The sequence below is a fragment of the Sus scrofa genome, chromosome 1, assembly GCF_000003025.6.
Source record: "Sus scrofa isolate TJ Tabasco breed Duroc chromosome 1, Sscrofa11.1, whole genome shotgun sequence".
NCBI lineage: Eukaryota > Metazoa > Chordata > Mammalia > Artiodactyla > Suidae > Sus > Sus scrofa.
This window is the reverse complement of record NC_010443.5, coordinates 254,477,523-254,503,338: the sequence shown is the minus strand read 5'-3', so window position 1 is coordinate 254,503,338 and position 25,816 is coordinate 254,477,523. Positions and strand designations below refer to the sequence as shown.

Sequence of the window (25,816 nt, the reverse complement as noted above, 5' to 3'; positions counted from 1 at the left end):
ACACAAAAAAATCAGATTAGGAAATAAAAACAAACAGAAGACATTTAAAAATATATATGTATTCTATTCTCTCCAAATACAATTCAAATTCTTGATGAAATAAATACATTTCTAAGAAAATATAAATGACTAAGACTATGTCACCAAGAGCAAAAGCCAAAAAATTATTAAAGGAAGGATTACAATAGGAAAAAAAAATCATCTCCAAAAGTCTAAAAAGATAGAGTTTTAAAGGCAAGTCCTTTTAAACTTTCAAAAGATAGATAATTCCCATGTAATATAAATCATTCCTGGCAGGGACCACAAATAAACATCTGGCATGCATGCTTAAACTCTCATTTCCGACACTCTTACAAAACACTAAATTGTTTACACATGACAAGGCCTCAGAATCCTTCTCAACACAGCAATCTCTGCAGCCACCACTACCAACAGGGACTCAATCTGAGACGTATTTACCCTCCTGTTCCAGATCACTAAAGACAATGGAAAGCTGTCCAACTGACAACCCATTGTGCTAGCAAGACCCCCATAAAAAAGATGACAAAAACAGCACACTGAAAATAAAACTGCAGGACAATCTCACTAATGCATATAGACACAAAACCCAGCAAAATGGACTCAGGATGTATTAAAATAATGAAACACCAGGAACAAAATCGGTTCCTTCTAGAATGGTTTAATATTAGGAAATCTATTAATATCATTCATCACATCAGCAGATCAAAGTAAGAAAACCATATGGCCATCTGGGTATGTAATGAAAAGGCATTTGTTAAAAATTCATCATCCTTCCCCCTCTTATTACTACACAGCTCCATAGTGGGGGAGGGAATGATTCATGCTCCACTGCAAAAGAAAAATTCAAATACAGAAAAAGTAAAAATCACCCTAAATCATACCACTAACCTCCGTTTTGATAAATTTCTTTAAAAAGACACTCTTAGTGACTCAGAAAGATACTTAATGATAAAAAAATACATATCAGAAACCAAAATAAAACTTCATACTTGATTATAAAACTCTAGATTGCTTCCCACTAAAGTATGAAATAAGACAATAGAAGAATACTGGTTATCCCTGCTATTATTTAAATTGCTCTAGACAGTCTAGCCAACCCACAACATGAGGGGGGGAGGACAATACTGCAAAAGAAGGGGAATGACTACTGTTTGCATATACTACTGCCTACCTAAAAACCACAAGAAACTACTGGAACTAAGAAGACAATATAGTAGGTTATCCGCTAACAACAACAACAACAAATCAACACATAAAAACTGGTAGCTCTTCTATGTACTTGCATTAATTAGGCAAAATATACAATGAGGGAAATTATCCCACTTACAATTGCAGTCAAAAACATCAAATACCTAGGAATCTATTTAGAAATAAATGTCCAGGGAGTTCACACTGTGGCGCAGCAGAAACGGATCCAACTAGGAACCATGAGGTTGCAGGTTCGATCCCTGGCCTCACTCAGTGGGTTAAGGATTCGACGTTGCCGTGAGCTGTGGTGTAGGTTGCAGACGTGGCTTGGATCCTGCATTGCTGTGGCTGTGCTGTAAGCCGGCAGCTGTGGCTCCGATTAGATCCCTAGCCTGGGAACCTCCATATGCCATGGGTTCGGCCCTAAAAAGCCAAAAGAGAAGGAAAGAAAGAAATGTCCAAAACTTGGGCAGCAAAGCACAGAATGTTACTGTAGGTCGTATAAGGGAATGTGAATGAATAGACAAACCACGTTACTGGGTAAAAAAACACAGTATCGTGAGTACATCCTTCCTACTTGATTCAATGCATACATCTATTTAACACGATTAAAACCACAAGGCAATAGATGAGCAAGACTAATGAGGATTTTGAAATAAAACAATCAGGAGAGCTGTTTACCAAATATTAAAATATCTCAAAAGCAACATTAACCAAAACTGGTTGGAACTAGAACTAAAGTTAATACATAGCAGGGTCTGTTGGGTCTATTTCTGGGCTGTAATCTACTCCATCTGTCTGCCTGTCCGTACCTATGCCAGGTCCACCCACTCTTTAAGAAAAATTTTATTATAGTTGGTTTATAATTTCTGTCAGGAGTGGGACTTCTGGAGCTTAGAGTAATCAAGACTGTGGTACTGTTAAAAAAAAAAAAAAGACATACAGACCAATGGCACAGAACAGGGAACCCAGAAATAAACCCAGACACCAATGGTCAATTAATCTTCAACAAATGAGGCAAGAATATAAAATGGGGAAAAGTCTCTCCAGCAAGTGGTGCTGGGAAAACTGGACAGCTGCATTTAAATCAATGAAACCAGAACACACCCTCACACCATGCACAAAAATAAACTCAAAATGGCTTAAATACTTAAATATAAGACAAGACACCATAAAACTCCTAGAAGAGAACACAGGCAAAACATTCTCTGGCATCAACCATACAAATGTTTTCCTTTAGATCAATCTCCCAAAGTAATAGAAAAAAAAAATTAAGAAAAAAAAAAATAAACCAATGGGACCTAAGCAAACTTACAAGCTTTTGCACAGCAAAGGAAACTATTAAAAAAAAAAAAAAGATGCAATTGACAAGGGCTTAATCTCCAAAATATAAAAAGAACTCATACAACTCAACAGCAAAAAAAACAACCTAATTGAAAAATGAGCAGAAGACCTGAAAAGACATTTCTCCAAAGAAGATATACAGATGGCCAACGAGCACATGAAAAAAATGCTCAACATCACTAATTACTAGAGAAATGCAAATCAAAACTACAATGAGGTACCACGTGACACCAGTCAGAATGGCCATCCTTAGTAAGTCTACAAGTAACAAACGCTGAAGAAGGTGTGGAGAAAAGGGAACCCTCCTACACTGCTGGTGGGAATGTACATTGGTACAGCCACTATGAAAAGCAGTGTGGAGGTACCTCAGAAAACTAAATATAGAATTTCCACCCACTTTTAATTAGTGTAACTTTAAGATATTTTAACATATCCATTTGGAAAATACGACCTCCCATCTTCTGGTCATGGTACTACCCAATCAATTCCTTAATCCTTTTATAACCTTAGAACCCCTAGCCATGGATTAGATGGGGCTCATGAAGCCACATATCCCTGAGGTGCAAAGGGGAGCTAGGCTACGACCACATTGCCTTTCAGTGGCAGACATCACTAATCAGTCTCAGCAACTCTTTCCCACTATGGCCTATCCACAGAATCCATAACCAACCACAGATGGAATTCATAATAAAACCACTCAGACATCTCTAAAATCCAATCCTTTCTTTTTATGGATGAATGTGTTTTTTATCCTCATGACAATTCTGCAAGGCAAAGCAGAAAAAAACCAAACCAAACAAAAAAACCTTATTATCTCATATTCTAGACAATGCTTCCGAGGGGGAAAAAATAACAACCCCAACTCAGCTAAGGCCTAATAAGGGCCAGAGCCCTCAACCCTAGGTCTCTCAATTCCAACCCTATGGAGCTTCCACTCTCTATGTCCTATACCCCAAATGGACATGACAAGTGGGCCTACACCAAGTTGCCATCTTCTGTGCAAGAAAAAAAGAAAAAAATTTCAGCCAGCTAATCCTTACATAGGACTTCCTCTATCTCAAGCACTGTTCTAGCACTTTTAATATTTCCCCATGTAATTCTCACTATACCCTACTTCACAGATGAGGAAACTGATATAAAGAGAGGTTAAGTCATCTTTCCAGAATCGTGTGGTCTGGAAGAGGCAGATCTGGGACTTAAGTCCAGGGAGTCTGACTACAAAGTGTGTACATCCTTCGGTCACTCTGCTGTACTGCTTCTCAGAGCAGGCACCTAAGGTCAGGTTCTCTCGGGCCAGAGCAGCCCTAGGAGCCCAGCACTTGGTCCCACACCGCACATTCTACCAGACCTCATGCTTGGCTTTTGTACAATCACACTGTGATGAGCATCTTCATACCCAAAATATCCTATTTTGACATTTTAAAATCCTCTCCTTTGGATGTATTCCCAAAGAGGGGTTACTGGGTCAAGGATAGATATTAGTTTAACACATGTCCATAAGACACACACACACACGTACACACACACAGAGACATACAGAGTTTTGGTCATTCCCCACATAAGCATTTATTGGTACTAAGCTCTGGGAAGCTCTGTTGATTTGGAAAAACACACTACATTCTTCAAAAAGTGTTTTGTTGACTCACTTCATTACCATGGAAAAGGTTCGAGTTTAATGAAGGAAACTTACAATATAGATCCAAAAGAGGGGGGGGAAAGCATATAATCCTATACCATAGATAATCTCTGATCATGATTTTGTTCCTTGTGGCTCACTGGAACCCCTTTAATCACCTGTGGGAAACTGGTCCAAGCTCATCTTCAAACTCAGCTCACCAATTCCAGAGCTCCACAGCAGCCTGTCTCACGCACTCACATCTTCAAAGGGAAGCGAAGAAGATCAATATTTATCACAAGGATGGGGGAGCCATGCAGGCAGAACATACCTGATCTGTTTCTTAGCTGCTGGAAAGAGGAGGAAATGGACTCTGGGTTCTACCTGCTCCAGACAGCTAGGAAGTCCTGACAGGCTTCAGGGACCTCCAGGCTGGCGGTTTTCAAACAGCAGGTCATGACCCATTGTTGCGTTTGTTTGGGTTTTTTTTTTTTTTTTTTTTTTTGTCTTTTCTAGGGCCACACCTGCAGCATATGGAGGTTCCCAGGCTAAGGGTCTAATTGGAGCTATAACCACTGGCCGACGCCAGAGCCACAGCAACTCGGGATCTGAGCGGCATCTGTGACCTACACCACAGCTCACGGCAACGCCGGATCCTTAACCCACTGAGCAAGGCCAGGAATCGAACCTGCAACCTCATGGTTCCTAGTCAGATTTGTTAACCACTGAGCCACGATGGGAACTCCCATTGTTGGGTCTTGAAATCAATTTAATGGGTCACAGCCAGCATTAAAAATAATAATAATAATAAAACAACAGAAGAAAATAGGAAGTATCACAATGCACTGAAAGTGGTTAAGTGTAAACACCGTTCTCTGCTTTTGCTTTATTTATATGTGTACGCCTATGTGTATACAGTGGTGATATAAAATATATTTCTTCCTGAGGGTCAGTCATGAACATTTGAGGGCCACTGCTCAGCACAGCTCCTCCCTAGCTCTGAGACTCTGAACAAGTCGCAGGCTTGCAGAGGTCCGTCCTGTCATGATATCAGGAGGGAAAAAATGAGACTGCATTTCCAAAAGAACTCTGCAAAGTTAAAATACTATTCTGATCTGAGGCCAGTCTACCAAAGACTGGCTTTCTTCCTTTCTTGGCCCCACTGACCCCACCCCCTCAGACAAGAGTACTGATTGAATGAACATCCCAGGAGTTCCCATTGTGGTACAGTGGAAATGAATCTGACTAGTACCCATGAGGATGCAGGTTCAACCTCTGGCCTCACTCAGTGGGTCAGGGATCCGGCGTTGCTGTGAGCTGTGGTATAAGTTGCATACCGGGCTTGGATCCTGAGGTGCTGTGGCTGCGGTGTAGGACAGCAGCTGCAGCTCTGATTTGCCCCCTAGCCTGGGAACTTCCATATGCCACGGGTGTGGCCCTAAAAAGCAAAAAAAAAAAAAAAAACAAAACAAAAAACCAACTCGTGAGCCCACCCACATTTGGGCAGAATTCTACAACTCATCAGCTTTGAAAGAATTAAGATTTTAAGATTTACAATAAGATATACTTGACACTAAAAATTCACTGAAGTTCATCTCTCTTTGATGATTCATGCTCTATCATTGATCCAAAATGCACTGCTCCATCCCCTTCCCCTCACAGGCCCTTCTTTAGACCCTTAAATCCTACATGTCCTTCAAAGCTAAGCTCCAATGCCACTTCTTCCAGGAAGTTGCCCTGGATTTTCTTTACCAGGATTCATCTTTTCCTCCATTAAACACCCTTGGCAAGCAGTCTTAGAGCACCCAACACATTCTACAGTGCATTATAGATGGCTGTGATTCAGTACCCTGGCAATTATCAAAGGTTGTCACCCACAGTTGGGACAAATATTTAATGGATGGTTGATGAATGGATAAATGCAAAATGTACTGAGCATCTCGAAACTCAAAGGATCTTCATCCAAAAATGGATTTACAACATATGCAGAAAAATGAATTATTAGAGAATTCTGGCTGATAAAAATGAAATTTGAAATAATTTACTGAAAAATAAATATTTGTATAAATAAATAATACCAGGATAGAAACAAAATTACCTGAGATCATCTTGGGAAAATGTGGAATTACGGAATCTTTTTTTTTTTTTAATACATATTCCAGGCTCCCTCGTGAACATAAATTCCTTTCATAATAATGAAGTCAGTAAAACCTTTTTTTGTTTTGGTCTTTTTGCCTTTTCTAGGGCTGTACCTGCAGCATATGGAGGTTCCCAGACTAGGGGTCTAATCAGAGCTGTAGCTGCTGACCTACGCCAGAGCCACAGCCACACGGGATCCGAGCCGCATCTGCAACCTACACCACAGCTCACGGCAACGCCGGATCCTTTAACCCACTGAGCAAGGCCAGGGATCGAACCTGCAACCTCATGGTTCCTAGTCGGATTCGTTAACCACTGCGCCATGACGGGAACTCCAAAAGTCAGTAAAACATTTTTAAAGAATTTACTAAATAGTTCTTTTCCAAATCAACAGAGCTTAGTAACAATAAATGCCCAAACCTACTATCTACCTTTGACCCAGTTCTCTCTCTTGGGGAATATATCCAAAGGGGATGGCTTTAAAATATCAGAATTTTTAATATATGAGGATGTTCGCTGCAGTGTCATTTTATAAAAGAAAAATTAGGGCCAATCTAAATGTTCAGCAACAGAGCATGGGTGAAATAAACTATGTTCATTCTTTTCTGTGAACACTGTGCAATCTTGAAAAATGATGACGACAAAGACAAGGAAAAGACAGGAGACAAAACCCACACGTTATGATTTAAACAACAAAAATATGCTTATCCAATCACTAGAAGGAAATGCACCAGAACAGTGAATATAAGGAGGCTAGAATAGATTTAACACAAATTTTATTTCTCTATTGTCTGATTTCTCTGTAATATCATTAGGTTACTTTAATTATTTAAAAATTAACTTATTAAAACAAATGTCAGCATACATCTAACTGCAGCCAGGGAATAATCCGTTTCATATCTGTTTTAGATAAGACAGGACAATTGCTTCCCTTCCAATTGAGGAAGCACCTATTAGTACCACTCTATGCCACATACGATGGGGGTCAAGGTGTGTATTTGAGGTTGTTCAGACCCAGGCTGCAATCTCCCCTCTGCCACTTCCCAGATGTGAATGAGAGCACCAATTACCTACCTATGGCAAGGTACCAAACCTCAATGAACCTCGGTTTCCATATCTATAACGGCAGTGATGACAGTATGGGTGCCAAGGAGAGTGTGTCCAATGAAGACGCCCACCAGAAAACTGCCCCAACTTGGTAAGCACTGCAGGTGGCAATGTTATATCCTAGTTTATAAGTCTGTTCTCAAGACATGATGAAAGGGGTTTTTTTTGTCTGTTTGTCTGTTTTCCTTTTTAAGGCCGCACCTTAAGTGCATTGAAGTTCCTAGGATAGGGGTCAAATCGGAGCTGTAGCTGCAGTCTATACCACAGCCACAGCAACACCAAATCCAAGCCGCATCTGTGACCTACGCTGCAACTTATGGCGATGCTGGATCCTTAACCCACCGAGCGAGGCCAGGGATCAAACCAACATCCTCACCAACACTATGTCAGGTTCTTAACCTGCTGAGCCATAATGGGAACTCCTATTTTTAAAGTGATCAAATTAAAACAGTACTATACCTGTATACACAGAAAAAGTAACAGGGTCAAGAAATAGACTTAAGTCTACGGAAATGTAATATAAGATTAAAATGCCATTTCAAATCCAGGAGGAAAAGATGGATCATTCAATTATTGACATTACAAAATGCAGCTCACCATCTGGAAAAAAAATAGAGCCTGATCCCTACGCTCCTCCTTTAAAGCAAATACATTCTCGATGGATAAACAATTGAAATGTAAGAAAACAAAACTCATAGAAAATAATAGAAGAAACAGGGGTGAATATTTCTATAAACTCTTTGTTGTTATTTCCAGGTATTTAATATTATAAACAATTCTATTATGAGCACGTATGCGTATTTCCATTGGTACACAGGCACAAGTATTTCTTGTACGTATGTTCCTACAAGACAAACGGATGATCTATGCAGTTAAATAAATGTTTAAGTGTGCAGTTCAACAGTGCTAAGTACATTGCCAGTGGTGTGCGACAGATCTCTAGAACCTTCTCAACTTGCAAAACTGAAACTCTATACCCCCTAACCATCACCTCCCCCTTCCCCCCTCCCCCCGCCCCCACCCCTGTCAACCACCACCCTACTTTCTGTTTCTGCGAACTCCACTACCTTAGATACCCTACATGCGTGGAATCATACAATATTTGCGTTTTTTGGAGATCAGCTTATTTCCTTTCACAGTGTTCTCGAGGTTCACCGAGGTAGCAGGTGACCAGGATTTCTGTCTTTTTTTAAGGCTGAATGATATTCCATCTTCTGTTGAAATCACATTTTGTTTATCCATTCATTAAAGGACAAAGAAGTTACTTCCACCACTTGGCTATTGTGAATAACGCTGCCACAAATGCATTACAAATGCCTCTATGAGATCCTGCTTTGAATTCCTTTAGATATAGACTCAGGAGCAGGAGTGTCAGATCACATGGTAACTCTATTTTTACTTTCTGCGGAACGGCCATACCATTTTTCGTAGCAGCTGCCCCAAGAGTAAATGATGGTTCCAAGATCTCAACATTCTCACCAGCATGTTTTTTTGGTTTTTTGATAATGGCCATCCTAACGGGTGTAAGATGATACTCATCGTGGTTCTAGACTGCATTTCTCTCATGATTGGTGAGGTTGAGCATATTTTCATATGCTTGTTGGCCATTTGCATATCTTCCCGGGAGAAGTGTCTACAAGTCCTTTACCCACTTTTTTAAACTTCCCGGGAGAAGTGTCTACAAGTCCTTTACCCACTTTTTTAAATTGTATTTTGTTGTTGTTGTTGAGTTGTAGGAGTTCTTTACATAATCTGGAAACTAATCCCTTATGAGATGCAGAATTTGTAAATATTTCCTCCTAGGCCACAGGCTGCCTTTTCACTATAAATTCTTAAGGTGGGGAAGTCTTTTCCAGAGTGACACACACAGAAAATAGAATCCAAAACGCCAAAATGTAAACACTACAAGTAAACATTTTATTTAACTGCCACTAAATAATATTCTCTTAAAAAAGGAAAATGAAATTCTTGGAATCTAAATAACAAAGAGCCAATACCTCTAAAATCCAAACAGCTTTAAAAAAAAATTTAAAGGGAGTTCCCGTCGTGGCGCAGTGGTTAACAAATACGACTAGGAACCATGAGGTTGCGGGTTCGGTCCCTGCCCTTGCTCAGTGGGTTAACGATCCGGCGTTGCCGTGAGCTGTGGTGTAGGTTGCAGACGCGGCTCGGATCCCACATTGCTGTGGCTCTGGCGTAGGCCAGTGGCTACAGCTCCGATTGGACCCCTAGCCTGGGAACCTCCATATGCCGCGGGAGCGACCCAAGAAATAGCAAAAAAAAAAAAGACAAAACATAAAATAAAATAAAATAAAATAAAAAAATTAAGGGAAAAAACAAATACCTAAAGAGAAAAAGGGGCAAAATGCTTGAACAGGCAATGCATAAAAAAAGAAACACAATCAAATAATAAAAATATCCCTACAAATGTTCATCCTCATTCATTTCCCCATCAGGACATCAAAGATTAAAAATATTGGCAATACAAGATGATGGCCACAATGCATAAAATAAGCACTCACATATTTTCCACATGAATATGTAAAAAGCTTGGAAAAGAATATGTAAAACTTATATTTGGTATAATGATATAGGGTTGTAGGAATAATTTTTTCTCTAACTTCAGCTTTGTGGGATTACTGTTTTACTTTGTAAATTACAACTTCAAAATAAGGTGAAAGATAAATTAATGAATGACTGCTTATGATTTTTTTAATTAAAGAAATTTCATACCTTCCCATAAAAAAAAAAAAAATAAGCACTCACAATCTCCTGGTAGAAAGTGAACTGTTAGTTCCTATCATGGCGCAGTGGAGATGAATCCAACTAGGAACCATGAGGTTGTGGGTTTGATCCCTGGCCTTGCTCCATAGGTTAAGGATCTGGCGTTGCCGTGAGCTGTGGTGTAGGTTGCAGATGTGGCTCGGATCCCGAGTTGCTGTGGTTGTGGTGTAGGCCAGTGGCTACAGGTCCAATTTGACCCCTAGCCTGGGAACCTCCAAATCCCGTGGGTGTGGCCCTAAAAGACAAAAAGACAAACACACACACACACACACACACACACAAAGTGAACTGTATACCACCTGTAGAAAGTGAACAGGCTATGATTCAGTGCTCAGTCTTTCAGTGTGTGATACCAAGGAGATTACCATACAAATGAATATCACATGTAAAAGGATTAGAAAGAACCCAAATCCTACAGGCACCGAATTTGAGGACATACACACAATGGAAATACAGTGCAGTCAGTAAAATAACTAATTGATTTTTAAAAAGCTATCCAATGAGTTAAAAAAAAAAAGAAAGCAGGCTACTGAACAGCATGACTATAATCCCATTTCTATAAACACTAACATTTAAATATGCAGTGAGATAACTTGAATAACGTTCATCAAAATGTGAACAGTGGTAGAGTTTCCTGGTGGCCTAGCGGTTAAGGATTTGGCACTGTCACCACTGTGGCTCAGGTTCAATCCCTGGCCTGGGAACTTCCACATGCTGCAAGAGTGGCCAAAAAAAAAAAATGTATATATGTTTAATGTGAACAGTGGTAGGATTTGGGGTGATTTTTTAAAGAGAAATCATTTGAATGTTTTTGTAATTTACTTTTAAAATCAGGAGGAAAAAAAAAACCTTATTTTCATTTAGGAAAAAACCAGAAGTATAGAACCAACTCTTGGATGGCCATTTCATACTCAGAAACAGAATGGAGCCAGCCTGGGACAGTGCGGTCAGGAAGTCCTGAGTTTATATTCTGGCTCCGACACTAATTGGCGGAACGACCTTGGACAAGTTACTTCTTTGTGCCTTGGTTTCTTCACCGACAAATAAAGACGATAGTAATTCTACATTACGGAGTGATTTTGAGGATACAGAGACTAACAGTGAGTACAGTCTCAACAAACATGAGTTTCATTTTCCCTTTCTGTTCGTTACTGAAAGCACCTGCATGTCCCTGGCTCACATGCGGTACTCAAAATGTGTTGGGTGATGGAATGGGATCAATGGATAAAGAAAGACATGTCTGAATGATGGAAAAATGAAATGGGTGGATGAGTGGGTCAGGAGAGAGAAGAAGGAACAGGTGACTAGCTAGCTAGACAGATGGATTTTAGCAGACAGATGGAATGGCAGCCTTGTTTTCCCAAAATGATCACATCAATATCTATCCCATCCTACATGCTCAATGGGACAGTGACACAACTCCACAGAGAGGTGGAGTTTATGTCTCTCCCCTGGAACTGGGGCACACTTTTATAACTGTCTCAACCAAGAGACTGACGTGGAAAGCATGAGGCATGATTTTGGAGGCTAAATCATTCAATGCATCTGCTTGGCTCCCTCTCTGCCTAGGACACATGTCTTCAGGACCTTGAGGTGCCATGTGGAAGTCCAGCCAAGCATCTCTAGGCTGGAGGGAGATAAGTGCAAAAACAGATAGATGGATTAAACAGATTAGATAGAGATTACATCCACAGATGGACAGAGCGATTGGATCGAGGCAGACAGACGGATAGAGAGATAGCCGAGTAGGTGGAGAGACGAAAGATGGATACTCCAGGAGCGCCAGCTTTTCGAGTCTTCCAAGCCCTGGCACCAAACATGAGAGTGGAGCAGCCTTTAAGATGACCCCCACCCAGGCCACCACCTGGCCACAACCACAAAGAGACCTGAACCAGAGTGAGAACTGAGCCTCTCCCAAATTCCCAACCCACAGAAACCATGAGAGACAATAAATGCTCATTGTTGTTTTAAGCCGCTAAGTTTTGGCGTGACTTGTTATACAGCAATAGATATCTAATACAGATGGTGAGATGCGTATACGTGGGTAGGAGGAGGACTGCAGAATAAATAACTTCTCTGTGTGGAGCCCTGGAAATTAGCAACATCTTGTGCTAGATATCAGGCCTTGTCTTGTACCCCTCTCTGTTCCAACAGCCTCCTGCTTACCTACGTATTTATAAGCCTTTCTCACCTGGACTGTTCGTGCTTCCAAAAGCCAGCACTCCAAGCTCCAACTCTCTGCTTAACTGCTCTCCTGCCCTTGAACGAACTAATAGCACATGCTTTCTGAGACCACCTAGGGGACCACCCAGACTAAGTATTTACATTGCATAGCAGGGGAAACTGAGGCCCAAAGAGGGCTGAGCATGGCTAAGTTAGGAGCAGGGCTCAGACTAGAGACCACAGGTCCTGCCCTGAAGCCCAGGGCTGTTTGATCCCCAACAACCTGTGGGCTCCAGGTATCCCCCAAGTCTGAGTCCTGCCTCTACCACTCCGTGCTGTGACGGCGGTCCCATCAGGGCAGCGAGTGATGCTGCAAGCCCTGTAGCTGGGACGTGCCAGAGCTCTTGGCTCCAAGCATACCTTACATCTGTCTGGGCATAAATTTGCATTCTGAATCCAGGAGGCCCCGATTCCAAGTATGTCAAATGTAATTAATTACAGCAAACCTTCTGCAACTGTTTTCAAACGTGGTGTTACAGGCTCTGTGTGCATGAAACACACAGCCCGGGTCCACCAAGGCGAGCAGGGAGCTGGGGAACGGAGGCGGCCAGCACCATACCCAAGCCCCCCAGTGGGGAGGGCAACCTCCCTTGACACCACGGCGAAGTTTAGGGCATGAGCAGAGCATCTATAGGAGCTGGGGTCAGGTCCCAGTCAATCACCAATTCCACGTCTTGGGCAAGCTTACCTTCCTCAAATGTCAAACAGGAATGGTTATGACTCCTCACCTCAAAGCGGCTGCTGCGACTGCCCAGGGTGAGCCTGGAATTCGGTGTCCATCTGAATTTGAATCCAACTGCCCCCTACCAGCTGTGTGCCCTTGGGCAATTCCATTCACCTCTGAATTTCAGTTCTCTCGTATTAAAAAAAAAAGGAAAAAAAAGAAAAATCTCTGTCTTCCAGGGTGATTGTATTAAATGAGATAACAGATGTTAAATGCTTAGCCCAGTGCCTGACAGACATACAGTAAGCCCACAACTGTGCAATGATTATAGTTCAAGGCAGACAAATTCTACTTTGTAAAAAAATCAAGTGAGATAAATAGGAATGCTAAACTCGAGCCTTCTGATGGAAAAAAGTTCCTGATGAAAGAACAAAAATGTGTAAGGTTGAATTTCCAACACACCGCTTAAAATCCTTTCAAAACACTAAGCAGGAGAACCAGGCTGGAAAGTCAGACCCGGATACAAGCTTAACTTTGCAGCTCTCCCTAAGGTTAGTCACCCTCCTCCAGGTCTCTATGCCAGGGCAGCTGGCTAACCTCCCCACCTGCCGGCTCTGTCCACTATGGCTAGATGTCCTCTGGGTTTTCTAGAAGGCATGCCTCCCAAATCATTACAAGGAGTAGACACGACTTACAAGAGAATGGCTTCCAGCCCTCTGGGACCCCAGACCCATAGCCCTTAATGTGACCTGGGTTTCTACGCCCGAACCAGCTCTGAACTGTACTCTGATTCAAAAGGACCCTAGTTAAAGACTGAGCAGACTGAAATTGTTTTCAGCAAGCAGAGTAATTGTCAGGGGTAATCTTTTCGATTTGTTTTTGTTCATCTTGTTAGGTCTGCTTTCTTCCAGAGTGTTTAACTCGTGTTTAGGACAATGGATAAGCAAAGTGGGTAATTTTTTCCCCCGAATTACTAATATGTCTTTCTCTCTGTCTGTCCGTCCCCCTCTCAAGTTCCCATTAAGCCTCCATTTAACCATTTAGTTATGCTGATGCCTACATTGCAACATCATCCTTCCTGCTCGATCCCAAACTCTGAGCCTTGTGGTCTGTCCAGTGACCAGATGAAGCTGCCCTGTGACCCTGAGCCAGCTACTCCGCTCTCTGGAGCATGCAGGTGGCCTTAAATCAGCACTGTCCAATGGAAATATCATGGGCCACATGGGCAATATCAGATTTTCTAGGAGCCACACTGTCAAAAAGTGAAAGTTAAAAAACACACAAAATTATTTTTCACAATCCATCTCCTTTAACTCAATATATAAAATGCCATCAATATATCAATATATTTGTATATATAACTCAATATATAAAATGCTATCATGTCAACCTGTATTTTAAAAAAGGACTGTGATCGTCTATACTTTTACCTAGTAAGTCTTTAAGATCCAGACCTAGAGAAGAGAAAATTATAGTTCCATCAATTAATTAATTAATTTAACTTAACAAAACCCAGTGTGAATTTTACACTCACAGTGCATCTCAATTCAGGCCACGCATTTTAACTGCTCAACAGCCACATGTGGCTGGTGGTTATCAACACATACGGGATGGCACCGACTTGGATAATCCCCATGAACCTTTTTAGCACTAGAGCCCTCTGATCCAAAAAGACCAGCTTCACCACACATTCCACCACCTCAGCTAGCAGCACCCCAGGGAAGCCTGCCTTCCCTGGGGCCTCATTTCAGGCCAGTTTCAGTTTTATTTCAGATCAGTTTCACTTTCTGCCTTTCCAGCATACATTAGAAGAAACACCCACAGAAATGCACTTAAGTTTTTATAGGTATTTTTTTCCCAGCTGATGAAATTAAAACCAAAAAAAAAAAAAAAAAAATCTCCAGCCTCCAAAACCATCTTCCTCCATTCTCTCTGGGTATTCCAAGGGCCCTGGCTATGTCCACATGTCAGGTAAAACTCTGAGCCCCAAATACAAGATCTACGTTCTCCCCCAAATTTCTCCCCATAAAAATTCCCATCCTCAATTCTCTACAAGAATGTTGGGGCTGGTGGGAATTCATCCAGGCAGAGGCTCAAAGCTGAGAGGCCGAACGGCTAGCCCCTCGGGCGTGCTGTCTTGGACAATAACACAGCCAGAAAGGGAGCCAAAACAGCTTCTGACTTTGAACATTACCAGCAAACCGCAAGCCAGGGGGCTTGCCAAGGGACACTCGGACCTCCTCCGCTTGGCAGCAGTCATTTCCACCCATGGGGGAGATGGCAGATTTCCTTTCTCCCTGGGTCCCTCCTTGGACCTGGCGATCCCACCACGGGCACAGAACTGGCTTCCCTAGAATGCCAAGTGTCCCTGTGTTTTCCAGAGCAGACCGAGGAAGCGGCACATCACCTGACTCCATTTTTTTTCTCTTTAGCTTATATGTGAAGCCTCCTTCTGCTTCGTCAGCCGAAATATTTTTATCATTTTTCTGTCGACTCAATACCACCCTCACCTCAGCCTCCCTCCTTTCCTTTTTCAGCAAAGAAAGGAGTTGTCGCCAACATGTTTCTCCAGTGGCTTCCCTGTTTAGGAAGCACTGCTGAGTCCACTAGCTCGTGGGATGCTTGCGGAAAGCCCATCAGAGGTAGCAGAATGGGCTGTTCTCCCACTCAGGGGATCAACAAACAGAGGCTGCCCCGGGGGTAGCAGGCAGTGTCCAGACCCAGGGGCCTTCCAGGGCCAGCAGGTCACATACAGCATTGAAATGAGAGGAGGGTAGGAACTGACTCAAACAGAACACATACAATGCAAAAGCCTAAAAGTTCTCAACGTCTTAAACCTTAGGCTAGCAAATCAAATAAAAAACAAGGGACCAATTCAACCTGTGGACTTCCACCTGTGACTCTGGGTTTATACAATTCCCCCAACAGGACACCAAGAATCAGTGACTGGTGCTGGTTATAAAAATTAACATGCATAAAACAAAAACAAAAATAATCCATCTGTAGGGCTTCAGAGTTTTAAAGGTATATTTTTCTCAAATATGCTATCTCATGTCATTCCTGTGAAGGACTATTTCCATCCCAGGTCCCAGATGTAGAAATGAAGATTCCGAGGGACTGAGGAACTAGCCTGTGGTCCTAGAGCCTGTAAACAGCAAAGTCGTCATCATACCCCTAGGTCGTCATCCAGGAACCCCAGGACCTGCCCTGTTCCTCTGCCATGGCATCTATACCACAGGCGTGAGCAAGCGGCAACACCACCCAGCCCAGTGGCCCAGCCACCACCATCTCCCCTTTGAAACCTGATCACTTGGGCATCAGAGAAGCAGGTCATCCAGCCCTGCTTTGATGACAACCCCAAAGGTACCTAATTATAACAGGGAAGGGAGAGTCAGGAACCTCTCACTATTTCTCAAGACCAAATTAACTCTAATTCCTTTTGACACAGTGTATGTGCAAAGAGTAGGGAAAGCAGTGAGTTGAGGAGTTAAGAAAGCTGAGGCTTGAAGTGGCTCTGCCTAGTCACTGAGGTTTGGGGCAACTATCTCTACCTCTCTTCCCAGGCCTGTGTGTTTGTGTGTGTCTGTGCCTATAACTAGATCAGAAATGCCAAGCTGGCTTCATGGCATCATACTGAGAAGGACTCAGAGGCCACTGGACAGACTCCATGGAAAAGACTGTTGTGATCGATTAGCAATGTCTGCCACAGGCTTAAAAATGGGGAGTGAGGGCATGTATATCATTTACCAGCCCTGGATGTGATGTACAAAACATACTGCAAGTGAAAAGCACTTTGCCCTTACGAAGTTTTCTCACCTCCCTTGGAACTTTTTACAAGAAGCCTGTGCCACGCTTTTATCGTTGTGATCACTGTGGTGAGCACCACTTTACAGACTGGAAAACACACTGCAGGGAAGTGAAATCCTTTGGCCAAGTTCACAAAGATGATTAAGTAGTGGAGCAGAGAAGAGAGCCGAACCCTGTCCCTTCCATTTCCATCTGTTTGTTCTCCCCGTGCAAATGTCCGAGCTGGTGTTCTGCCACTGGGAGGAGAGCTCAGCCATGTGGCCTTACGGAAGGGACCACATATTCAAAAGGCTCTGCCTCCCTCCCGCTGGCTACTTCCGCCTTTTAGAGCAGGGGCCAAGGTTAAGACATGGAAGGAAAGAGGTGTTAATTCACAGTTCTAGATGCCTCTTCCCAAGGTGAAGTTTGGTCCTCACTATACAGGTGAAGCCAAGCCCGGAGATAAGTGAGGTAAAAAAAAAAAAGAGCAGAATAGGAAGTCCCTAATGTCACAGTCCACCCCACCAGGAAAAGGACACTACATCCTCAAGTCCAAGGTGCCTGAAACTATTAGATACAGCATCCATTTCATTTTTATTTATTTATTTATTTTTGGCTGCACCTGCAGCACACAGAAGCTCTGCGGCCAAGGATCAAACCCATGCCACGCAGGGACCCAGACCGCGGCAGTGACAATGCTGGTGGATGCTTAACCCGCTGTACCACAAGGGTGCTCCCACACCATCAGTTGTATAACAGCTTTTTGAGAAGAAAAGAGAGCAAGAAACAGTGCGCTAACAGAACACATCCACGGTTAAGACACATCCCAATCTCAGAAATGTGAAAATGTGAGAACGTGACCATTGAGGAAAGATGGGATCCTGTGCCCATCTGCCGAGCGGAGCCATAAAGTGTTAAAAACGACAGTGTCTTCTAAAACTTACAGGGAAAAAAAATTAAACAAATACACAGAACGTTCTCAGTTTTCTCCCATAAACCTTCCCTGAATCTCCGGCATGGACAAATGAGAGTCCCACCAAAGACGGGGTCTGGCTGAACATCAAATCTCATGTTTAGCTGCTTCACGTTTAAGGGGCCCAAATGAGCTGGCGTTCTGCAAACAGTCCCCTGACGTCCAGATCTAGGGCTCATGGCCCAGATCGGCTCCTACGACAACATGGGGTGCTGTCAGGTCCCTTCCTTTCCCCCCTCCTTAGACACGCTGGGTCCCATTCACCACACCTGCAAATCTGGACCATAACCCTAGAGGCTCCCCCTCCCCAGCCATGTTAAGGAAATGGTTTATACGAAGGAGTGAAGGGGGATGGGGAGCTTTTGAAAAATTCCCCAGATCATGTAAAGTCCAAGAATTATCCCCATCCAAGGAGCCCTCTCTGATTTATTATTCCAAGGGAGCCAAGGGCTTCAGAGCTGGCTCTAAGAAAATCTATTTATGGCTCCCTAACAAAACACTGGTTTTGACCACATGGCCAGACCCAAATCGGTCACCTACTCTTCACTCCATCCAAATCCCAATGGCCTGAGCTTTTCCAAAAGAAAAATCAAATTAAGCCATCAAATCTTTATTGAGCTGCTACTCTGTTCCAGACCCTACAATGAATAACCTATGCTCTCTGCCCTCCAGGACTTCCCGATCTGGCTGGTGAAACAGAAATGTGAACAACCAACTCTCATCTGTGGCCCCAGAGTATCTGGAAAGTACTGTAGGCTGGGGAGGTCCACAGAGAACAGGCAAGTAGGTCTCAAGGTGGGGCGGGGGGGTGGTCCTCAAAGAACAGAGCCCAAAGAGGGAAAGGGTACCAGAGGCAGAAGGCTCAGCGTGAGCGGAAGCTCAGAGGTAGACAGTTCACCGGGAATTAAGATGCATGTTTTTAAACACTGTGCCACAGGCTCTGAGACAAATCCAGGAATATTCAGAGGAGCCACAACATCCTTGCAATGAAAGCACTGAGGACACTTTTGACAAGAAAGATGTGTAAGGTCTAGGGGATGTCTCATCCTAAAATCCCCCCCAAAAAAGTGTACATTTTCTGTTGTTACTCAACTCTGCCTATTAAAGATGAGTCACCAAGTCTCCAGAACTACCAAAATTGTTGTCATTGGGACTCCATCTCCCCAAGTGGTCAGGAGATTACTAACATATGGTGACCACCTTCTAAGGACTGGCTGGATGGAACACACGTGTTGCTTCATTTCATCACAGGACCACCCTTCAAGGTCAACATTAGTACCCTCCCTTTTCCAGATACAGAAGCTAAGGTTCCAAAACCAATAACACAAAGCAAACCATGCAGTGGTGCTGGATTTCACACTCGGGTCTGGCTGACCTCAAACCCAGCTTCCTATTTCACCAATTGGGTAGATGTCAGAAATTTTCTATACTCCAGACCTCAGGCCTATCCTGGAGGAATTTCTTGGTGGTTCCACGTGGGGTTTGGAAATGGATTTCACTGACAGACTGTCTTTGCCCCCAAATTCCTTCCCAGCCCTTGGACTCCAGCCCTGGTCCTACCCACCTGCTGTCATCTTCCATCTCCATCCTTCTTTCAGGCAATACTTTATTTAAAGCCCTCTTCCGACAGCCTCCTGCACTTCTCAACTTCAACGGCATTCAATGCTAAGACACAGCACCCTGGAGTTTCTAGCCACCATTTGTTACTTTTCACTAAAGTGTTCTGGCCTAATCTTGGCAGAAGACTGCTTTAGGACAAGTTATTAAATAAAGGCGTAGACCACGTTAGCCAGAAAAGGCCAAATGGATGGAATGCATCACCACTATAGGCTGAAATGCCTCAGAACACAGGGCTCAGGAAGGAAGTCCCATCAACAAAACCAAGAGCTTTCAAAGATGTGTCACTAACCTTCTGAGGCCACCCAGTAACAACTAGATGGAACAAGGGTCTGGCCCTGCGCTGTCCGATACAGAAGCCACTATAGCCATGTGTGGCTACTGAGCACACGAAATGTGGCTAGTCAGAAAAGACTTAATACCCCCCCCAAGAAAGAATGTAAACTAGCCCATTCATAATTTCTACATTAATGAATATTGAAATGATACAGTCTCACAGATATACTGGGTTACATAAACTATATCATTAAAATGAATTTCACCTGCTTCTTTTTCGTTTGTTGAAAGTATTACCAGAAAGTTTAAAACAACATATGTGGCTTGCATTTGTGGTTTGGATTATAGTTTGATTGGACAGCACCGGTCTGACACATTTAAAAGATGAGGAGACCAAGACAGCAGTCCTGAAGTTCTTCGGCAGTGCATATACGCGAAAATACAGAATTCACTCAAGAGTCTGATTGGAGTATAAATATGGCACAAACAGGAGCTCTCTAACTCCACAAAAACTCTTTGGGCAACCTGAAGGGCAAGTGAGGAAGAAAAGGAACTGGGGCTGCTTGCCCACCCACCACCAAGACAGGGACCCCAGCCTACCTAAACTCTCCTTTCCAGCCAGAGAACCTGGCCAAGATGCTGCTTCGCTCAGGAAGGACACCTGTCCCTCCAGCCTCATCCAAGGCCAATAAGCTGGGGGTGCGGCTGACTGCTACGCAGCTGAGACTTCTTCACAACCGGCCCTTCAGGAAGGCTCAACCAGGGGACAAAACCAGTGGCCTAGGATGCTCACCCCACAGGGTGCACGAGACAATCGACTGGGATAATAAATAAGATAACAAAGTATAAGCAGTTCTTGGAGTATGTCATGGTGGATCATCTAGTCCAGAGCCTAGCAAACTCTTTTAACCAGGACTCGTGGGAGGACTTGGCTTTATCGTGCACATACATGGGCACATCTAAGTAAAATTAATTCGCACAAGACAGCACTTAACCTTCGATAAGCTATGCCTCCGCTTCTGTGGGTTTTTTTTTTTTTTTTTTTTTTTTTGGTCTTTTTAGGCCCTCACCAAGGCATCTGGAGGCTCCCAGCCTAGGGATCAAATCGTTACTGTAGCCGCTGACCTATGCCACAGACACGCAGGATCGGAGCCACGTCTTCGACCTACACCACAGCTCACGGCAACACTGGATCCTTAACCCACTGAGCGAGGCCAGGGAGCGAACCTGCGTCTTCGTGGATGCTAGCAGGGTTCGTTAACCACTGAGCCACAATGGGAACTCCTATTCTTTTTTTATCATGCCGATCATGACCATGATTCACAGCCTAGCCTGGGTGTGATGAATAAGAAGTACACCCCCCATTCTGTGATGGGTACTGCTATTTGACCACTGCACCCCACCCTCTAGAGTATGAGTTCCATATAGAAAAAACAGGCCCACGAAACAGAGATGATTTTCAATTTCTACCCAGGGGTTCCCTTTAAATCGTAGACAACACAACACAACGTGTAACCTCAGACTCCTTCTCAAATCCAGTGATCCAGGCAGCTACCTGGAGTCAGAATCACAGGAGAAAATTATTCCTTAATATCCCTGTTTTGATTCAAAGCTCTCATTTTACAAATGCAAAAACCGAGGCTCCAAAGGAAAAAGTGGCTTGTCCAAGGTCATACAGTAAGACCTTGGGAGAGCTAGGGTTCCTGTGTACCCATAAAGCCACTTCACTTTCCATCACCAGGGAGGAGACACAACTGACATGAAACATCACAAGAACATGGAAAAATTTCAAAATTTCACCATGACCATGAAAACGCAGCTTATGCAGCCGGTGAAACACACAAGGAAGTTCTTATCACCCCACCAAGAAGAAGACAGGAGGATTCTGAGGTCAGAGGAAGCAGCAGGCCAAGAGCTGAGTCAAAGGTAGGGGAAAAAACTGTATCTGACAATGGAGGAGTTTTTAAACTCTGTTTCTTGAACGAAACAAATCATTGGCTGTTTCTTTTCGAGGACCAGGGAGAGGTCACCCTTATACTGACCAGCCATCTTTGTTGCTTTCCTTCTGCAAAAACAAGAGCCCTTGTTCAAGTTCACCTCTTTGCGGGGCTGAAAGTATAAGCAAACCCTTTTTCTTAGCTTGGTCCAAAGTCAAGCTATAAAGCAAGCCCTTGAAATTTCAAACCTAATTAGAAAAAAAAAAAAAAAAAAAAAACTCCTTAGGCAGAAAAGCAAAACATTAAGTAATAAGAGTCTCCTCTGTGAAACTGAGCATAAATGATCTTTCACCAAAATAACTCAGCCCATCATCAAATTACCACCCCTCAAGTCCAATTTGCCAGATTTTTTTGCTCAATATTATAAGAGGGTTTGGTGAACAGACAGGGGCTAATAAAAATTAGCTGAGATATCCATTTCTGGTCACACTTCCATCCATGATAGGTGGTGCGCGAGAGGCAAGACCCAGGTCAGGTCTCAATCCTTAGAGACGCCAATAGAAACAAAAGAAAACTGACCCCGCCCCCATCAGTACCATCATGCACCTCTATTTCCTTTACAACCAACATGATCAGAATAGCCAATTAAAAAAAAAAAAAGAAAAGAAAAAGAAAAAACAGGCCCACAAAACAGATGATTTTCAATTTCTACCCAGGGGTTCCCTTTAAATTGTAGACAACACAACAAAATTTCAGCAGGTGTGTCACGAGATCTAGGACACACAAAGGGACCGTGCTGCAATATTTTCCTTCCTTGCACCAGAAATAACCTGTTATCTACAACCCTGACTTTTTCTCAGATGCCAGGGAGGGGTGCCCACCCACTCCTCCCCAGTCCAGGGGAAGCTTTCCTTCATCACTTGCTAAACTGGCCTGACTATCTCAAGAGGCCTCCAGAGCCCTTGGAAATTATAAATTCTTTGACTGTCCTAGGCATCGGCCTAAATAATTCAACAGAAAAAAAAAAAATTTAATTATGCTACTTAAAAAAAAAAAAAAAAAGCTCATTCCAAATATGTCAGAATGTGGCCAGTCAGCCCTGAAGGATTTTGTTACTAAAAAAGTAAAAATCTCCCAAATGCAATGGCGATGATGGGAAATGTCGAATCTCTGCCCCTGTCAAAAATATTTCACAGAATTCGTGTCCCCTTAGAAACCTGAATTTCCACAAAACAGGGGTTGTGAATCCATGGACTGGAACCATCATCTCTTCCAACAGCAGCTGATCACTGTCCAAAGGGGCTCAGGGTTTCCTGTCTTAGCCCTGTGGGAATCTGCCACCATCAGGTCCTACAAGATCCCATCCTACAAATGCTAACATTTCTGTCCCTTCATTTCGGACAGAAAAATCAGAACTTTTTTTTTTTTTTTTGGTGCAAAATCCCCAGCAAGTTCAGATACTAATTTATCATAAATAACCCTTCAACTTTGGGTGGGTTCCTTATCTTCCTCTGTTAAATTTCAATTCAGTCAATATTTGTCTTTCCCCCCCCCAAAAAAAAATTTTTTTTGGGGTTTCATCTTATTCGATTCTTTTGAAGGCCAAAAAACTACATCAAATACTGTTTGCACATGTGCTTTCATGTTCCAAAGACAAGCACCTTTGGGTTTGGCTTTTGTTTATATTTTGATTTTTTTCTTTAAAAAAAATACATAAATTTTGATGCTAGAATCAGCTGAATTGGTGTTTTACCCCATTTTTCCAGCAAAGTAAGTATTCCACTAGATGAGATGGATAAAAATCAGAATTCTCATCTCCTTTCTGTCCTTTCCTCTTTTATCCTTCAAGTCAGTAAAATTTGTGCTTTAAAAAAAAAAAAAAAAATCACAGATGCCCCCCCACACACAAATGATCAAGGTTAGTGGATTTTTCCCCCCTTTGAAAGTATTCAAATTTGTGAAAAATATCAAATGTTAATAAACTACCAACCCCACATCACAATCAAAGAGGCCTGAAACCAATCTGGATTTTTTTTTTAAATAATAAAATTTTCAAATTGGAAGAAGATTGAGCAAACACACAGAAAGGAAAATTTTCTTCCTACCAAGGATTCTTCAACCCTTGTCTTTATCAACTGATTCAGTAGCATGTCATAAAAAATGAGCTTCTGTGAATCCACTGTTAGTTTTTTCATAATAATGTTAATTATGCATATCTTATTTTAATGGCGGTCTCTCCTACAAATCTGTGGGCTACTCAATTTATATAATGTAATGAATTTACATTTTTTCCCAATGAATATTGCTCAGAAAAGGGTCCTGACATTTTCTGGATAAAACAACAACAAAAAAAGAAATGCTTAGATGTTTCAGGAAACAAAATCAGAAAACAGTCTTAATTATTCCATCAAAACAAAAAAAAAAAACACAAAACCCAACAAATGCAGGGAAAAAAAGGCAGTATTTTCCTCTAACTTTTCCAGTTTCTGTTTTTCTTTAGAACCTTGGGATTTAAATGCAGTAAAATGTAAATGAAAATTAAAAAAAAAAAAAAAACCTACAATTTTTGGGTGTGTCCAAAGCCAACATTTTAGGGTCTATTTTCTCTTTGAAATCCTTCCTTCTTGAAAACAGAAAAACTTTAAAGATCGCCAAATGGCGAAATTAGTCTTTTTTGCCCGATGAGCTAAACAAGTTCCAAATTACAATGAAGTACAATTTCTAATTGCTTCAATAAAGCCAATTCTCCCAGTTTCCCCTAAACTCAACAATTTCCCTCCTTTCTTCATCCCAATTAGTTTTTTTCTCAAACTAAAATGAGTTGGACAGCCAAACTGACTTTGGTTTTAGAAGGCATTTTGCTGTCTTCCCTTCAAAGACTGAATTCATTCAAATTTCAGCTTAATTTTCATTTACATATTATCTGGATTTGGCTTCAGAAATAAAAATTGTCTCCATGCCTCTGGAAAGATCAAAGTGAAAACTGTCACCCCCAAAAAGAAAAAAAAAGAATCTCTTTCCCCTCCACTGCCTTATAGAGCAAACTTTTGAAAAAATAAGAAATAAAAAATATTTCTTTTCAATTTTAATTTCTTTTTTTATTTACAAAATAGTATCCTCTAGGTGGCGTCGTTTTAATGGGAAAAAACTACCGTTTGAAGAAAAATTAGAAAAAAAAAATTGAGAAAGGGAAATATGGCCTTAAAAAAAAAAAGACTGTTGCAAAGATAGGGGACTAGGAGCAAAAGACCTCCCGGGGGGTCATCAGGGACCCCAAGCGCACTGAGGGTCAGGGGGAAATTGTAAATTTGGGGGGGAGGGGGGAGAGCTGGAAGGGGTTGCATTTTTGCAAAATGTGAATTGTCCAAACTGAAATGGCTGCTCTGTTCTCTCGCCGCTTTGTTTTCTGGGCTCCGGTCCGAGCTCGGGGCTGGAGGGGGCGCCGGGTGGGGGCCCAAAAAGACCCCCGCGTCACCCTCACCTTCCTCACACCCCGCGGCCTCCGGGGGGGCTCTCCAGACCCCGACCCTCCCGTTTGCGCCCACAAAAACCCCGCAAACGTGCTCAGGCACTTTGCATTTTGCAAATCTTGCAATGAAGTGGCGCAGCGCCCCGGGCCCCGGCCCCCCGGGGTCCCCCGCGCGGTGCATGCCCCCGGCCCCCGTCGTACCTGCGGAGCCGCCGCGCCGCCCGGCTGGTTCATGGGTCCGTGCGGGAGGAGGCGGCCCCGGCGCGTCCTGCTCCTCCCGGGCCGGGCTGCTGGTGCGCGCACAATGCCGCCGCCGCCGCCGCCGCCGCCGCTCCCTCCTCCGCCCGCCCCGCTCAGGCCGGGGGGCGGGGGCGCTGGGGGCGCGCGGGGGGGGCGCCCGGCCCTCGCCCCCACCCCCGGCCCGCACCCGCCGCCGCCGCCGCCGCCGCCGCCGAGCCGCCCCTCGCGGGGCCGCGTCCGCCCCCCGCCGCCCTGCCCGCCCCCGGGCCGGCCTCGCCGCGCGGCCCGCGAGCTCCGGGCCTCGGCCTCGGCCTCCGCGCCGCCGGCCTCCGCGCCGCACACAAAGCCGGCTGGCCCCCGGGCGCGCCGCTCCCGCCCGCCCGCCTGCACCGGGCCGCGGCGCACCCGCCCCCCAAACTTTCCCTTGTCGCGC

The 25,816-nt window shown here is 43.4% G+C and overlaps 1 protein-coding gene across 1 annotated transcript in view; it reads right to left on the bottom strand.

Moving 5' to 3' along the window:
- The window catches only part of ZNF618 (zinc finger protein 618), a 201,492-nt gene extending 176,009 nt beyond the window's left edge, over window positions 1-25,483 (bottom strand). Inside the window, 1 exon segment of the mRNA XM_021067808.1 lies at window positions 25,345-25,483. Coding sequence (XP_020923467.1) covers window positions 25,345-25,377 — 33 coding nt within the window. The 5' untranslated portion in view covers window positions 25,378-25,483.